General features: G+C 47.9%; 2 protein-coding genes across 8 annotated transcripts in view; one reads left to right on the forward strand and one right to left on the reverse strand.

Annotated features, from left to right (window-relative positions):
- The window catches only part of CTPS1 (CTP synthase 1), a 132,137-nt gene extending 129,691 nt beyond the window's left edge, over positions 1–2,446 (reverse strand). For 3 of the 7 annotated variants that reach the window (XM_063625174.1, XM_055254830.2, XM_055254831.2), the window contains exon 1: positions 2,313–2,441. Coding sequence is in view for 2 of the 7 variants with exons in the window: in XM_063625172.1 (XP_063481242.1) it covers positions 151–158 (8 nt within the window). In the remaining 5 variants the exon portion in view is untranslated. Of the gene's footprint in view, positions 1–150; positions 2,090–2,312 lie in introns of those variants that run through there. The other 4 variants (XM_063625172.1, XM_055254825.1, XM_063625171.1 and 1 more) reach the window with 4 other exon arrangements.
- Positions 1,544–6,732, forward strand: LOC134734894 (translation initiation factor IF-2). Its single transcript, XM_063628247.1, has 3 exons — positions 1,544–1,655; positions 1,702–2,442; positions 4,803–6,732. Exons 1-3 carry the CDS (start codon positions 1,544–1,546, stop codon positions 4,835–4,837), a joined length of 888 nt encoding a protein of 295 aa, XP_063484317.1. The 3' UTR covers positions 4,838–6,732.
- The last annotated feature ends 11,276 nt before the right edge of the window (positions 6,733–18,008 follow it).

Genomic DNA, 18,008 nt, shown 5'->3' on the forward strand with positions numbered 1-18,008 from the left:
GGACAAGAGGTGAGGAGACCGTGACAGGCTCACCACGGAGGATTTATCACTGGTCCCCAGGTGCAGAGGTCCAGAATCGTCCATTTGGTCAGCAAACCCAAATGTGACCAAAATGAAAAACACAATTGGAAAGTAGCAGAAAATGCTTACTTTGGCATGGTCAGGACATTTTCCTCCTCAGGAACGTTCCATGTGAAGCCAAATTATGATAAAATAAACTAAGGAACAAGACAACTAAGGAGTTGTGCTTGAAGCATTCCCCCGCCCCACCCCCTCCCCAGAGCAAGAAAGAACACACTTGGCAGGGAAGGAAGAATGCTCAGAAGTCTACCCCGCTGCAAAGGCTCTTTGCATCCTCTGCTACAGCATTTCCAAAAGCATGCTCCCTGGTTTCAACAAAATGCACATGGGATTCTCAAAAAGGGTTTTATGGATATAAATCAGAGAAATGCTGATTAAACCAAGTCATTTAACGCAAGAATCCTGGGAGTGTTTAGCAAGTAAACTCGCACTGTGATCACTGCTATACAGTATGCGGTGTCTCCAGGCTTATCTGACCCTAAGTCTCTCACTTTACAGTTCCTTATTGACACATGAAAATCAGACTTAGGTACATTTTAGATATGTTCTAACCAGACATATCCCTTACTGAGACTATACCCTGGTCTCCCTAAGTTTTGGATGATCCTAGAAATTCCTCTGCCACCGAGTGAGTTACTTCTTTACAAAATTCATCTCATCCAATTACATTTGATTTGTCCCAATTTTACTCTAAGAGTTTAACATCTCTCTTTACGTTCTTTAGTTTCTCTCTTTGGATTCTTGCCGTCTCAGTGCCTGGCAATAAATATGCCAATGTACACAAAGATCAGGCGAGAGGCTCATTCATTCATCCTTATGGGCTACTGACTTACATGACAGCTACTGTGCTTGGGGACTGCAAACATTAATCAGATTTGGGCCCATATCTCAACTTTCTGGCAGTCCAGTTGGAGAGATGAAACATTAACAAATACATGAGTAATTCGGTGATGGTGGAAGCAGACAGAAAACATGTTTAGACTATAAAGGGGGACGAAGAGAGCAGAAGCTTTCAGTACGACGGCCATCAGAGGAAAGTGAGAGAAGTCCTGGGGGTAGTGGGCGGATCCAGGCAGCTCCTGTTTTGTAGATGTGACTTGCAATGGGCCTTGAAGGACTGACTGCACGACTCAGAGCACAGGAAAGGGAACAGGGTGAACAGGCAGGTGTGGGGCAGCTACAGAGAACAGAGGTAAGGCCGTGAGGGGGAAGGCGGGGAGGGAGGGATATACAGTGGAAGATAAACTGGAAAGGTAGGCAAGGGCCAGATCATGTGCAAACTGGCATGCCCAATCTGAACTTAATTCTGAAGGTGACAGAAGGCGCAAGAAGGCTTTCCGGCACAGAAGTAACGTAAATCAAGACGCATCAGAGAAATTCAACAAAGACGGGGGAAATGCTTTTTCTTTCAATGTTATAAGATGAAGTGCCAGCCCCTATTACTCGTGTGCAAACCTCAGTCATGTCACTTGAGCTGCCTGCAACGCGGGTTCTCATCTCGGGAAATGGGGGTGAGAATCTCTGCGCCGCCCGCGTCACAGGGCCGCTGAGGATTCGAAACTGTAACGAGCGTGGTAGGAAGGGCGCCACGCAAACGTGGTGAGCTCTATACACCGCTAGCGCCCCGACTCCCGGCCGTCGGCAAGAGAGGAAGCCGTGGGGCCCAAAGGCCAGTCGTGGGGCCCAGGGCCGGCGAGCTCGCAGGCCCCCTAGTCCTACGGCGCGGAGCCGCCCCGCCCAGCCCCGGGCGGCTGAGCCCGTGCCGAGGCCGGAGGCCCGAGGCCCAAGGCCCGCACCGCCTGAATGGATGGGCGACTGCCGGGCTTCCTCGCAGACGAAGAGCAAGGGCGGAGGAGGGGGGGCGGCGCTCCACGCCCCTACGGCCATCTCCGTCCGACGAGCCCGGCCGAGCTGATTCGGCGTGGCCCAGCGCGGCGGCGCAGGCCCCGCAGCCTCTGAAGCCACCCCGCGCCCCGCTCGGCCCCTCTCCCCAGCGCCGCCCGGCCACGAGGCCCGCGCGCGGGAGCCGGCAGCTCGCCGGCCGGGGCGCCCGCCCCACTCCCGTTAGGCACACAGCCCATTGGGCAGGACGCCGAGTCACCTCGCCCCTGATTGGTAGGAGCGACGTCCGTCACCCCGGCGGCGGGGCTATTCGGCGCCGGGCTCAGCTCGAGCCGCTGACTCCTGCGCGGGAGAACAGTTCCCCTCCGGGATCCCTGGAGTCAGCCTACCTGCGGCCGGCTTCAGATCCTCCCGTCAGCGACAGAGCTGGGCCGGCGACGCGCGCGGAGCCCCGGACAGCCAGTGAACAACCCCGACCGCATGCGCCCGGCAGTCTTTCACGGAGGCGGGCTCTAGGCTGTGCGCACGCAGAGGGTGGAGGGCGGGGCGGGCCTGGAGGGCGCGGGGCGGGGCGGGGCCTGGAGTGCGCAGGCGCGGGACCGGACCGCCTGGCCGCCTCGGCTGAACTGTGCCGCCGGCGGTTCGAGGCCGGGCGGGTGGTGGCGTGTCTGCCCCTCTGCTTCCGTCCCAGCCTGTGGCCCAAGCTTCCTCTCTTGAAGGGGAGGAGGCTGTTTGGGGACTCACGCCTGGCCTATTCGTCGCCTGGCCTCGCGTCCTCCCACAGCGGGCTCCTGGAGTTCTGGGCGTCGCCTTCCATCCGATGGTCTTTCACTGTGGGCTCCTGGCGGTGACGCGCCAGCGCATCTCTGCCTCCGGGCGAGGGACGGCGGCAGCGCCACCCCGGCCTCCAAGACGGAAGTGCGGAGGGTCGCGCGGCACTGGCTCCTCGTCGGCCTCCCTCCTCCCCACACCTGCCCCGAAGGCGGCTGCTTTGGATGGACTAGGATCCCGAAAAGTACTGTTTCATCTTGCTATCGCTCCCTGAGCACCGACTGTGCCACGCACTGTGCTGGACACAGAGGGACCCTCTCCTCGGACTAACGATGTAGGGAGGCACACTGAGCAGCTCATTACACTTCATGGTTGTCATGGGTGCTTGCTGCAGAGATGCTGGTGCCGGGGCAGTGAGTGCCCAGCGCGGGGACTGACCAAGTCCGGTGGGGGTTGGGAATTCAGGCGGGAAGCCCGCCCTGAAAAAGTAACTTTGAAGCAGAGACCTAAGTAGACTGGCAAAGATGGGAAAGGGAGAGGCGGGGATAAGAAAGTGAGGCGTGCTTGAGCCCAAAAGTTCGAGACCAGCTTGGGTAACAGCGAGACCCCGTTTCTTATAAAAATAATAATAATAGGCCGGGCGCAGTGGCTCACACCTGTAATCCCAGCATTTTGGGAGGCCGAGGCAGGCAGATCACAAGGTCAGGAGTTGAAGACCAGCCTCGCCAATATGGTGAAACCCCGTATCTACTAAAAATACAAAAATTAGCTGGGCATGGTGGTGGGCGCCTGTAGTCCCAGCTACTCAGGAGGCTGAGGCAGGAGAGTAGCTTGAACCTGGGAGGTGGAGGTTGCGGTGAGCCGAGATGGCACCACTGCATTCCAGCCTGGGCAACAGAGCGAGACTCTGTCTCAAAGAATGAATGAATGAATGAATGAATAAAATAAAAATAGCAATAATAATTTTTTTTTTAAGTGAGGCAGAAAGAAAAGCCTGTGTACAAGCCCAAAGAGGCCGGCACAGCTGAATTGGAAGGCCAGTCTAGCCGAGTCCGCAAGAGCCACAGGAAGCGAGATTAACATGAGATTAGGTTGAAGAGTTGGGTAGGGCCATACGGTGAAGAGCATTATAGACCAAGTAAAGACTTTTCTTTCTCCTAGGGATAGTGGAAAGCTGTAGAAACTTTTGAGAGGCTTTTGACCTTCCTTTGAATAGTGAATATATGTACATGGTTATAATTTTTCCCCAAACACTACACCAAGGGTATCCATGAAAAGTAAATCTCTTATTTCTGTACCCCAGTGTTCCTGTTTTGTTCTCTAGAAGCAGTTTGCCACAAGTTCTTAACTATCTTCATTGAAGGAGTTTTAAAAAAAAAAGATGTGATGGGATTAGATTTGTGTTTCAGGAAAATCGTTGAAACAGATGGATTCCCAGAAACCAGGTCAGGAGGCTCCTGCAGTGGCCTCTTTTAGAGGCTTCTGGCTCCTTCCAGATCTGGATCACCAGTGCTTCAACCCTGACAACCTGCCCATGCTGCATTCAGCTCCAAATCTAAAAAATGTTGGGAATGCCAGGCATAGTGGCTCACACTTGTGATCCTGACACTTTGGGAGGCTGAGGCAGGGTGGGAGGATTTCTTGAGTCCAGGAGTTCAAGACCAGCCTAGGCAATATAGTGAGACCCCATCTCTACAAAAAATACAAAAATTAGCTGAGCATGGTGGCACACACCTGTAGTCCTGGCTACTCCGGAGCCTGAGGTGGGAGGAGTGCTTGAACCCAGGAATTCAAGGCCAATGGGAGCTAGGATCCCACCACTGTACTCCAGCCTGGGCAGAGTGAGACTCTATCTCAAAAAAAAAAAAAAAAAAAAAGTTGGGGTTGTCTTCGAAGGTACTCTACAGCCACACCTTCTTTCAAGAAGCATTTGATGTTTATCAGAGTGCCTGGAACATAACAGATGCTGAGAACGTACTTGCTGTGGTGATGAAGATGCTATGAGAGACGGAAAAATGAGCCATTCACCCAACCACTCCTCTGAATGACCACTTGACATTGTCTTCTTCCTCAAAGATCTTCCATCTCCTCCCGCATATTCTCCTCAGCTGGTGATCTTGCTTCCCATTTCACGAGAAAATAGAAGCCATCAGGAGATTTTTCATATCCACCAACCACTTATCTGTGTACACAAGCTCTGCGTTGTCTCCTGTTACTGTGGACAAACTGCCCACACTCCCAGAGGTCAACCTCCTCTTTGCTCCAAGTGCCATATCCATTTGTCAACTCAAAGAATGTCTAGTATGCAAGTGCCATATCCTTTCATCAACTCAAGAATGTCTAGTAGAATGTCCCTTCCTGCGTCAGCAGTCTTCCCCTCTCTAGCAGATCTTTTCCACTAGTGTGATGCAAACATGCTGCAATTTGTTCCATCTTAAAACCCCTTTCCTGACTCTATGCCATTCTCTAGCTCCCCCTCCGTTTCTGTTTCACTTTTCAGCACAACTCCTAAAAACTGTTTGTACTTGCTGTCTCCAATTTCTTCCCTCTCTTGAACTCATTCCAATCAGGATATTTTGCTCATATAATTTCACTGAAACTGCTCTCGTCAAAAATTAACTTCCATGTTCTCAGACCTCTTCTTTGTACATCAGCCTAGACTCCAATCTCCAATGTCCGTAAGTCCCAAATAAAGACAACAGTGGGCCGGGCGCGGTGGCTTATGCCTGTAATCCCAGCACTTTGGGAGCCCAAGGTGGGTGGATCACAAGGTCAGGAGTTCGAGACCAGTCTCACCAATATGGTGAAACCCCGTCTCTACTAAAAATACAAAACTTAGCCAGACGTGGTGGCGGGCACCTGTAGTCCCAGCTACTCAGGAGGCTGAGGCAGGAGAATCGCTTGAACCCAGGAGTCAGAGGTTGCCGTGAGCCAAGATCACGCCACTGCACTTCAGCCTGGGCGACAAGAGCGAGACTCCGTCTCAAAAAAAAAAAAAAAAAAAAAAAAGACAACAGTGTGGCTGTATGTGCATGGCAGGAATGCATATGTGTGTGTGCATGTGCGCATGTGTATGTATTTACATATTTGGGCTGCTTCTCTCCCCCACCATAGGCCCAGTCTCCTTGTAGGCTCCTGGGTGCAGCTATACAGCCCCAGAGCTGCCCCCAAACTGACCACTTCCCTAAGAGCATTTGTCACAGCTGATCATTTCCTCCTTAAAACATGCGTGTCCTTTACTTGGCTTCTAGGAAACCACTTGCTGTTCATTTTTTCCTATTTCACAGGTTTCTCCTTCTAGGTCTCCCTACCTAGATCCTCTTCATTTTCCTCTATCCTGAACTATAAACATTGCCCCAAGCCTCAGTTCTAGGATCCCTTCTCTCTACAGTCATTATCTAGTCATTAAAACCATCTGGCCCAGACACAGTGGCTCACGTCTGTAATCTCAGCACTTTGGGAGGCCGAGGTGGGGGGATCACAATGTCAGGAGTTCAAGACCAGCCTGGCCAATATGGTGAAACCCCATCTACTAAAAATACAAAAATTAGCCAGGCTTGGTGGCGCAGGTCTGTAATCCCAGCTACTCGGGAGGCTGAGGCAGGAGAATCACTTGAACCCTGGAGGCGGAGGTTGCAGTGAGCCGAGATTGCGCCATTGCACTCCAGCCTGGGCAACAGAACAAGACTCTGTCTAAAAAAAAAAAAAAAAAAAACCATCCTTATTCTGACTACTCCCAAATTTATGTTCCCAGGCTGGACATGTCCTGAATCCCAAGTTCTCTTCCAAGCCCAGGTCCTGAGGTGAGCCAGGTGCCTCGCCTACACATGGGCCAACTCTAGATCCCATTGGTGTTCTAGAGCTCCCCTTGGGATCAGGCTGAGGCAAACTTCCTGAAAAGAACCAGTCTGTATTTTAGGCTTTGTGGGCCATATGGTCTCTTGCAATCACTCAACTCTGTCTTCATAGTGCAAAAGTAGCCATAGATAATATATCGATTAAATGAATGTGACTTATTTCAGTAGAACTATAGCTGTATTCACATAATACTCTTTTATACAGAAATAGAGCTTGGGTCTGAAGGCCAAAATGTGCCAACTCCTGAGCTAAACACATATCTTTGTCTCACTTTTTCCCCGCCCCATGCTCCCCTCGCTCCCTCACAGTCTCCACCTGAGGTTATTCCTCAGTCACTCGCTGACTCAAGAACCCACCTCTGGCTTCCTTCCTAGGGAACCCAGGCTAAGGCAGGGTGCCTCCCGCATGTCCCGTGGCACTCCCAGTGCTTCCTCTGAGGCATTTATCACAGCCTGCTGAGATTGCCTGTTCACTTATCTGTCTCCTCCATACCAGATTGGAATCTCTTTGAGGTTACTTAGCCTTTCTGTGTGTCACTTTCCTTATCAAGTACATCTTGTGGACCTTTTAGTAACCAGCATCTAGCATCTGTAACTCCCACTACTACCCTATAATGCAAATGCTGTCATTATTACTATATTACAGACCATGGAGCCAAGACTGAACACATATAAACACCTTCCTAAGAGCACACGCGAAGGTTCGCTTTGGATTGTCTGTTTCTGCCCCTCATTCTGCCCATCATCAAGTCTTGCTTATTGTTTCTTCTCCAGGACTTCCTTGAATGACTTTCCACTTTTATATGAATATGCTGTCACTCTAGTCTGGCATTCTAATGGATTATCTGGGTGAGAAATGGGGCAGGAGGGAGCCTACAACTAGTGACAGATTTGTTGTTTTTTTCCCAGATTGGGGCTATTTATGTTTTATTTAGTTTCTAATAGATATGTAAATGGCATAAAATTCGAGTGTTAAAAAGGAATACACAGTAAAAGCCCTCCTTCCATACCTGTTCCTCAGCCACCCAAGTTTCCTCCCAGAAGCAACCACTATTACCAGTTTCTGGTTTATCCTTCAAGCACACTCCGTGCATGTGTAGATATTCTTTTTGGCTGTATGTTATTTTAATATGACTGTATGATATTGGATTTTCATCACTTGAGCTAGCTGTAATTATGTTATTTAGTGAATTTGTTGGTTTATGTCCTCACTTTGTTCAAGAAAGGATTTAAAGCCACTTGTGTGTGTGTCTACAAAATGTGAGCAAAAAATGAGGCAAAGGAAAGGAAGAATAGGAATGTTCTATCTTAATGACACTCCATTACCTTCAGGATAAAGTCAAAACCACACTAGGATGTATGAGGCCATGTGAAAATTGGTCTCAGTTTACCTCTGTAGCCACACCACCCACCCCATGCTCCAGCCACAGTGATTCTTTCAGTTCTCTGAACATGCCATGTATTCTTTTCCACATATGAATTGTTGCATAGACCTCTGCTGGCTCTCACCTACCCCTCTGCTTCCTACCTTTTTCTTGCTAACATCACATCACATCTCAACCTGGTCTTCACTTCCCCAAAGTAATTTTTTTGGGCAGACTCCCTCCCTCATTTGGGGTTAGCACTTCTCTCCCATTCTTTTATTGCTGCTGGGACTTCCCAGAGCATAGCACTTACCAAATTATATTTTAAGGGAGGCAGAGGGGAAGGTGGTGGTTAATGGGTACAAAAAATATATAGTTAGAAAGAATGAATAAGACTTAGTAGATTGGGCACAGTGGCTCACGCCTCACTTTGGGAGGCCAAGGTAGGTGGGTCGATGGAGTCCAGGCATTCAAGACCAGCCCGGGCAACATGGCAAAACCCCATCTCTACAAAAAGTACAGAAAAATTAGCTGAGCCTGGTGGTGCACGCCTGTAGTCCCAGCTACTGGGGAGACTGAGGTGAGAGGATTACTTGAACCACAGAGGCAGAGGTTACAGTGAGCCGAGATCGTGTCACGGCACTCCAGCCTGGGAGACACAGCGAGACTCTGTCTCAAAAAAGAAAAAAAAAAAAAAAAAAATATATATATATATATATATATAATTGGATTGCTTGTAACACAAAGGATAAATCCTTAAGGGGATGGATGCCCCACTCTCCATGATGTAACTGTTACACATTGCATTCCTGTATCAAAGTATCTCTGTACCCCATAAATATATACACCTACTATGTACCCACAATACATAGTCAAAAGAACAAATTTTATTTTAATAATCTACTTCCTTGCCCAAACCTCCCACTTGTCTACAACCTCTGTGAGGTCGGGGACCCGTTTATCTGATTTTCTGTGATATGCCCAGTGCCTAGCTGCTTGTGGCACACAATAGTCATTTGTTCCACAAATAAATGAGTCCAGAAATTCAATTAGATCACAAACCCTTTCTAGAGGAGAGTCACAAATTTGACTTTTAACTTCCTAGGAGCCAAAGTGAAGAGGATCAATGTGACCATACGACAATTGCTCATTTACCCCAGGACCCTTTACCGGCTCCAAGTCCTCACTACTTTTCCTAGCAGCATTTATCAAAATTCTAACAATTGATGGAATAATTGGGTAGTTGTCTTCTGTCTTCCCCACCAGTCTGTATTTCATTTACGAGTATATCCCCAGCAGCTCTCATATGGCTGCATGTAGTAGATGCTCAGTAAATGTTTACTGAATTAATTAAAAGGACCATTATTTCTGCTACTGAGCTCAGAAATCAATTCCCCCTGTGAGTCTTCATGGAGAGGATATGGGGTATATAATGTAAGGATGAAAAGTCTCAATAGCATTTATACAGCAGACATAGAGGCAAGGGTCACAGGCCCGTTCCTTCAAATGACTTCCTTTTTTTTGGAGACGTAGTTTCACTCTTGTCACCAAGGCTAGAGTGCAATGGCGTGATCCCAGCTCACTGTAACTTCCACCTCCCAGGCCAAGTTCAAGCGATTCTCCTGCCTCAGCCTCCAGAGTAGCTGGGATTGTAGGCACCCACCACCATGACCAGCTAATTTTTTTGTATTTTTAGTAGAGACGTGGTTTCACCACGTTGGCCAGGCTGGTCTCGAATTCCTGACCTCAGGTGATCCGCCAACCTCAGCCTACCAAAGCTGGGATTACAGGCGTGAGCCAACATGCCCAGCCTAAAATGACTTTCAGTAAAGGCTGGTGACAGTGTCACTACGTGTGATTTTGTTGTTCTCCAACCTGAGTGCTGGGGAGATTTGAGGGGCAGTGAATTAAATACTACACTCTGAGAGATACATGGAATGAAGCTACTCTGAACATCAGATTAAATTCAGAGGCTGTCAACAAGCAGCTGAGCTTGGGGGTAAAATTCATATTCTCCTCAGAACTAATTGATGTCCCTCATAGGCAACATGATGAAATGTCAGAATAATCTGACAGAGACATCTGTTTCATATAGGGCCTATAATAGTGTATATTACTATTATATATGAACATGCAGTATAATTATACATGAGTACCTCAATAGCACATTTAGGGGGAAAATGTAGTAAAAGAGAAAGAAATGGCCGGGCGGGTACAGGATTACATGCCTGTAATCCCAACACTTTGGGAGACTGAGGTGGGCAGATCACCTGAGGTCGGGAGTTTGAGACCAGCCTGACCAACATGGAGAAACCCCGTCTCTACTAAAAATACAAAATTAGCCGGGCATGATGGCGCATGCCTATAATCCCAGCTACTCGGGAGGCTGAGACAGCAGAATCGCTTGAACCCGGGAGGCAGAGGTTGCGGTGAGCTGAGATCGCGCCATTGCACTCCAGCCTGGGCAACAAGAGCAAAACTCCATCTGAAAAAAAAAAAAAGAGAAAGAAAAAGCCACTTTTTAAAATATGCTGTCAAACATAAGAAGGAATTCTTAGTTGAAAAATAGACCCTAGTTAACATCACCATACAACCCATATTTGGTGAGCTAGTTCTGATTTCTTGGAATGTAGTTATTGTTAATAAAATGTGTACATATGTAACTGTGATTTTATTATTGTACCCCTATGAGACTTACTGAAAATAAATGGGCTAGGCACATTTACAGTGCCTGTAATCCCAGCACTTTGAGAGACCTAAGTGGGAGGATTGCTTGAGCCCAGGAGTTTGAGACCAGCCTGGACAACATAGTGAGACCTCATTTCTTCAAAAACGTTTTTAAAAAGATTAGCCAGGACTGGTGGCAAGTGCCTGTAGTCCCAGCTACTCGGGAGACTGAGGTGGGGGATCACTTGAGCGCTGCAGTGAGCCATGATCACACTACTGCACTCCAGCCTGGGTGACAGAGCAAGACAAAAAAAAAAAAAAAAAAAAAGAAAGAAAGAAGGAGAGAGAGAGAGAAAAGAAAGAAGAAAAGAAAGAATAAGGAAACGAATACTTTTTAAATCATATATTCTGACTTTGGGGTTCAAAAACACATGGCAAACAAGACTTGTTTCAGCAACCCTATCTGTAGGAACCCCTCCAAGCCTCTCTGGCTAATTAGGTACCCCTCACCTGATCTCCAGAACCGCCTCTTTTTTTTTTGAGATGGAGTCTCACTCTGCAGCCAGGCTGGAGTGAAATGGCATGATCTCAGCTCACTGCAATCTCCACCTCGTGGGTTCAAGCAATTCCCCCACCTCAGCCTCCTGAGTAGCTGGGACTACAGGTGTGCACCACCATGCCCGTCTAATTTTTTGTATTTTTAGTAGACACGGGATTTCACCATGTTGGCTGGGATGGTCTCGATCTCCTGACTTCGTGATCCGCCCGCCTTGGCCTCACAAAGTGCTGGGATTACAGGCATGAGCCACCACACCCGGCCCAGAACCGTCTCTTTATTCCTTTGCCGCAAGATTTAAAACATCCTATTGAGATAACCTACACTTGCCACTTTCTAGATCAAAAGAAAGAACTGCCCCTTTTCAGCTTCAGTAGCCCCAAGAAGGGGTGGTAAACCTCCATAAAACTTCCATAAGCCCTAGGAGAACCACCTCAAACATAAAATCAACATAAAAACTGCGCTCATTATGCAAACAGAGCTTCAAGCTTCCACCACCTGCTCCAACCAGACTGTGGTTGGAAAATCTTCAGAAAGATTTTCATCCAGCAAGCACTTAATGGAGCCATAATATGTGCATAAAACTCAATAGTTATCATTTCAAAACCTAGGGCCAGCCACAATATGTTTTTAAAACTCAATAGTTATAATTTCAAATTCTGGGTCTCCAGATATCTGTATCCAAGATCTATCTAAGAGATATTGCTGCCTCCAAGAGTAACAACTCATGCCCCTGTCATGAGTACAATGATCACGTGAAAAACACCTTTTAAATCTGTGAGAAAATATGGACTCATAGGGTATCCAACAACCCCCACGTTTATATAATTAGCACCTTGATTCCTGTTGTACATAATGAGAGGTTTTTGTTTGTTTGTTTGTTTTGTTTTTGTTTTTGTTTTTTTGAGATGGAATCTCGTTCTGTCGCCCAGGCTGGAGTTCAGTGGCTCGATCTTGGTTCACTGCAACCTCCGCCTCCTGGGTTCATGCCATTCTCCTGCCTCAGCCTCCTGAGTAGCTGGGACCACAGGCGCCCGCCACCATGCCCAGCTAATTTTTTGTATTTTTAGTAGAGACGGTGTTTCACCATGTTAGCCAGGATGGTCTCGATCTCCTGACCTCGCGATCCGCCCGCCTCAGCCTCCCAAAGTGCTGGGGTTACAGGCGTGAGCCACTGTGCCCAGCCCATAATGAGAGTTTTTTAAATGACCCAACCTTTTAAAATAATTGCATTCAATATATATTTAATCTGAACTCAAGAGGATATGAAAAAAACCCACCCATCTGTTTGGAGATTCAAAGACCCGGAAAGACTGACAAGCATGATGTGACAGAGATGGTGGTGTTCTGGAGAAAGAGGTTTAGGAATGGTTTACATTGTAGTTTTGCCATTTAAAAAATTTTATATTTTGTAAACTTTTTTTGAAGTATAACAGACATACAAAAAGTGTAAAATCATAAGTGTACAACATGATGAATTTTTGTATATTTAGCCACGCTCATGTAACCAGGCCAAGAAACAGAACATTGCCCACACCCCAGAAGCTCCTACTAGTTCTCCTTCCAATTACCACTTCCCCAAGCATAAATACTACCTTGACCTTGAATACCATAGATTAGTTTTCTCAAGGCTCTTTTTACAGCTAAACTTAGAATAGTATGGTCATCTATTAAAGTTCTGAGAATCTTTTTTTGGGGGGTGGTGATGGGGGACGGAGTCTCGCTCTGTCGCCCAGGTTGGAGTGCAGTGGCACAATCCTGGCTCACTGCAACCTCCGCCTCCCGGGTTCAGGTGATTCTTCTGCCTCAGCCTCTCGAGTAGCCGGGACTACAGGCGCACACCTCCACGCCGGGCTAATTTTTGTATTTTTAGTAGAGACGGGGTTTCACTATATTGGCCAGGCTCCTGACCTTGTGATCTGCCCGTCTCTGCGTCCCAAAGTGCTGGGATTACAGGTGTGAGTCACTGCGCCTGGCTGAGAATCATTTTTTAAGAATAGTAAATTTCACAACATTTTACTTGGCTCCTTTAAGTTATACATGTTTCCTCTCTCCCTCCTGCATGCCAGATCCTCTTCCTTTTTAGGTAAACATTATCTTCCTCTGATTCTCATTATGCAAACAAAGCAAAGGAGTCTGCAGAACGCGTATCTTTTTCGTTGATTCATTTACCAAACATTTATTGGCATTGCTTATATTCCAGGCATTGTTGTCGCAGACACCAGGGTTACAAAGACAATTACAGTACTGAGAAGGGAGCAGTACAGTAGTGGGGGAAAGTGGTGGGGTTCTTTAGGACTCATAGGAGGGGCACCTAACAGCCACAGCACCAGAAAAAGCTTCCCAGAGAACTGTCTCTAAGGATCAGCAGGCATCAATATAGAGAAGAAGGGAGGCCAGGCTGGCAGGGTAGGGGTTTGGGGGGTACAGTAGAGGGAGGGGTGATCATGTGCTGAGTCACAGAGGCAGGAGGCTCAGTCTGTTTAGGAAACTGCAAACAGATTGGGCCTGGTGACTCTCACTTATAATCCGAGTACTTTGGGAGGCTGAGGTAAGAGGATCACTTGAGGACTGGAATTCAAGACTAGCCTGGGCAACATAGCAAGACTCTGTCTCTGCAAAAACATTAAAAATTAGCCAGGCATGGTGGTGCACACCTATAGTCCTGTAGTCTCAGGTACTTGGGAAGCTGAGGCAGAAGGATGGCTTGAGCCCAAGAGTTTGTAGTTACAGTGAGCTGTGATGGCACCACAGCACTACAGGCTGGTCAACACAGCAAGGCTCTGAAAAAGAGCAACTCTAAAGAAATTTAAATTTTTTCTTTTTTGAGACAAAGTTTCGCTCTTGTTGCCCAGGTTGGAGTGCAATGGCATGATCTCGGCTCACCACAACCTCTGCCTCCCAGGTTCAAGCGATCTCCTGCCTCAGCCTCCCAAGTAGCTGGGATTACAGGCATGCGCCATCATGCCCAGCTAATTTTGTATTTTTAGTAGAGACGGGGTTTCTCCATGTTGGTCAGGGTGGTCTCGAACTCCTGACCTCAAGTGATCTGCCCGCCTCGGCCTCCCAAAGTGCTGGGATTACAGGCGCGAGCCACCGCGCCAGCCTTAATTTTTTTTTTTTTAATTTAAAAAGTTAAAAGAAAACCAACAACAGTAAACAGCCTATTACATATGAAGGAAGACAGAGTGTTGAGAAGGCTTCTGGGTTAAGATGGTAGACTGAACATTGAATTTCCCTTCCCTCTGAAACCTCACTAAAACTATAGCAATGTTTGAAAAAAACATAGATCTCTAAAGGCAGAGAGAACAGGAAAGGTGACAGGAGTAAAACTTCTGGAAGCAAGAAATTAGATGAATGAATGAAGACTAGGTAGACTCAATAAATAAATAGCCAAAACCCCAGCCAGCAGTGGAGAAAACTGAGGACCACTTTGATTTACACGGCTGGGATGAAGGATTGATAACAGGAATTAGACTTTGCTCAGCTGAGGAGGTGACGGTCTGGAGTGGGGAGATGGGGGATCAAAGATGGGGTGAGTCACAATCCTGAAGAACTATCATGGTGGATACATTGGAGCTTGCTGGGAAATCTAAGAAGCCAGGCGTATTCAGCCACTGAAAGGGGGATCTTGTGGAGAGGTCTTTGGGAAACTGTAGCCCCTGTGTAGCTACCTCTTCAGTGAGTCCAAGCCTCTGGTGGCGGGCCTGGGGCGACTGTGGTCAACAGTCCCAGAATTGGGGAAGAGGTGCTGAACGTGGGGCAGAGGAAAGCAAGGACAAGCTGGAGCCCACCAAGCACCTCTGCATCTGTCTGTCACCAAATCTCCCCTTCAGGGAACGATGGCCGTTCCTTCACTTCCACCTCCCCATTCTCATCCCAGTTCCTCTGTGGGCCAGATCCCACTACATAGGGAGGGAGCTTCTGACAAATATAGTTCCTGCTTAACCAAGTGGAAAATAAAACTTGGACCAACACAAGCAACAAGACAGAAGCAGCTCAGGCCCTGCCACCAAGGAGCAACCATACCAGATCCAGACTCTGCTCACGCATGGACACTTGGGCAAGAGAGAAATAATTTCTACCTTGCTTAAGCTACTGCAAGTCTGGGTCTCTGTTTTTTCAGCTGAATGCATATCCCAACTAAAACACCATCCACGTTTCCACTTGTAACTGTCATGTTAAATTTCCAATCCCTCCAGTTTGTAGATCTGCTACTTGCCTTTCTTTCTCTGGCAGCTTCTGGGCTTCCCATTCTGGTTGGCAGTCCTGCACCCACAGCCAGTGATAGACCAAGCCTTGCTACTGCTCACTCTCAGGGGCTGCCACAGCCCTCACCTACGTCTTTTCTCCAGGCAGAAGAGAAACTGCCGCCCCTTGTGCCTTTCCTCAGGGCGCTGTCCTCATCCGCGTGGTCAAGGCTTGATTCCTGCCATGTCTGCGTTCACATCTCCGCAGGAACGAGGAGCGAAAGGAAGCAGAGGAAGGACAATTTCCTTTGAAGCAAGTAACGGAGAAGTTTTCCACTCCCCTTCTGTCACATTTAGGCAGAGGGCCACATCTTAGCCGCAGGGGAGGCCATGAAATGTTGTCCCTAGCAGGGCAATCTCCTCCCGAGGTCGAGTCTATTGGTATGGGAGGAGTGGAGAACAGATTTGCTGAGACAGCTAGAAGTCCACCGCAGCCTGACCCCACCTCAGGCCTAGAGGACAATCACTCTTTTCTGCTAGCCACAGCCCACTTCTGATAACAGTCCCTCCCCATTCCAGATTCCATTTAGGGTCTAGCCAGAGATTTCTCTCCCAAAACGTAAGTCAAATTAGCTGGTGTGGCGGAGGCTGTCGTCTCCCTGCCCCTGTCCTCAGTCCTCCAGGGCACATCACCCTGTCCAAGTCCATTCCTGAAATCTTCACCTCTGGCTTTCTGTGGCTGCCAGAGCCTGCTGTTCCCACAGGACAGGCCCGATGAGCTAGGGAATTAACACCCCTCCCTGAGCCCAATTCACTTCTGTTCATCTCCACCAACCCAAATGCAGGCCCACCTGTTCCAGACTCTGTGCCAGGCACCCAGGAGACAGACTAAGCCTCAGCTCCCTTGAGCACATGCCGTATGCCAGATGCGGTCCTGGATGCTTCACCTACCCCCATCGTTTAATTCTCTTGACAGCCCTTTAAGGTTGTTTCTCTCCTCTCCATTTCATGGATGAGGAAACTAGGCTTAGGAAGGATAAACACCTTCCCAAATCCCCGGCTTATAATCAGCAGAGATGGGGTTTGAACCTCCATCTATCTGTCTGTCTCCAAAACTGCTGCTGTTTTCAGCTGTCTAATGACAGATGCTACCTGACCCCAGAGCCTGTAGTCTGGGAACTGGGAAATAACAATACATGTCAAATGCAACAATAGAAATACTCAAAACTAGATAGATGGTGGTTTCTTTTGCCTTCTGCTGGCCGGATGCATTCTAGTGATGAGCTACAGAGACACACCCTCATCCCAGGACTACTTAACAGTTGTATTGTGACCTGAGAGGGAAATAAAATTCTGTTTTGTTTTTTGTTTTTTGAGACGGAGTCTTGCTCTGTCACCCAGGCTGGAGTGCAGTGGCATGATCTTTCCTCACTGCAACCTCCACCTCCTGGGTTCAAGCGATTCTCCTGCCTCAGCCTCCAGAGTAGCTAGGATTACAGGCGTGCACCATCACTCCCAGCTAAATTTTTTTTTTTTTTTTTTTTGAGACAGAGTTTCACTGTTGTTGTCCAGGTTGGAGTGCAGTGGCGCAATCTCAGCACACTGCACCCTCCACCTCCCAGGTTCAAGCGATTCTTCTGCCTCAGCCTCCCGAGTAGCTGGGATTACAGGTGCCTGCCACACCCCACTAATTTTTTGTATTTTTAGTAGAGACAGGGTTTCATCATGTTGGCCAGGCTGGTCTCAAACTCCTGACCTCAGGTGATCTGCCTGCCTCAGCCTCCCAAAGTGCAGGGATTACAGGCATGAGAAACCATGCCCGGCCGCCCAGCTAAATTTTTTTTTTTTTTTGTATTTTTAGTAGAGACAAGGTTTCACCACGTTGGCCAGGTTGGTCTCAAACTCCTGACCTCAAGTGATCCACCCGCCTCGGCATCCCAAAGTGCTGGGATTACAGGCGTGAGCCACTGCACCTGGCCATAAATTCTGTATTTTTAAGCCACCATTATCTTGATTCTTTTTACAGCGATCAAACTATTTTAACTCAGTGCTTTCTAACATTTTTCACACCATGGGACATGTGGAAAATGGTAGTGTTTATACAGCACATTAGGATAAACTCAAGATTTGGGAATGTCTATAAAAGATTTGGCAAAGGCTGGGCATGGTGGTTCACGCTTGTAATTCCAGCACTTTGGGAGGCTGAGGCGGGCAGATCACAAGGTCAGGAGTTCAAGACCAGCCATGGCCAATATGGTGAAACCCTGTCTCTACTAAAAATACAAAAATTAACCGGGCATGGCGGTGGGCATCTGTAGTCCCAGCTCCTCAGGACGTTGAGGCAGGAGAATCACTTGAACCTGGGAGGTGGAGGTTACAGTGAGCCGAGATCGTGCCACTGCACTCCAGCCTGGAAGACAGAATGAGACTCTGTCTCAAAAAATAATAATAAAAATTAAAAATATATATATTTGGTGAAAAGACTAATTACATTTTCTGTCTTTTTTTTTTTTTTTTGAGACAGAGTCTTGCTCTATCACCAGGCTGGAGTGAAGTGGTGTGATCTCGGCTCACTGCAACCTCTGCCTCCCGGGTTCAAGCGATTCTCCTGCCTCAGCCTCCCGAGTAGCTGGGACTACAGGCACATGCCACCACATCCAGCTAATTTTTGTATTTTCAG

This window comes from Symphalangus syndactylus, chromosome 12 (assembly GCF_028878055.3).
Source record: "Symphalangus syndactylus isolate Jambi chromosome 12, NHGRI_mSymSyn1-v2.1_pri, whole genome shotgun sequence".
Taxonomy (NCBI): Eukaryota; Metazoa; Chordata; class Mammalia; order Primates; family Hylobatidae; genus Symphalangus; species Symphalangus syndactylus.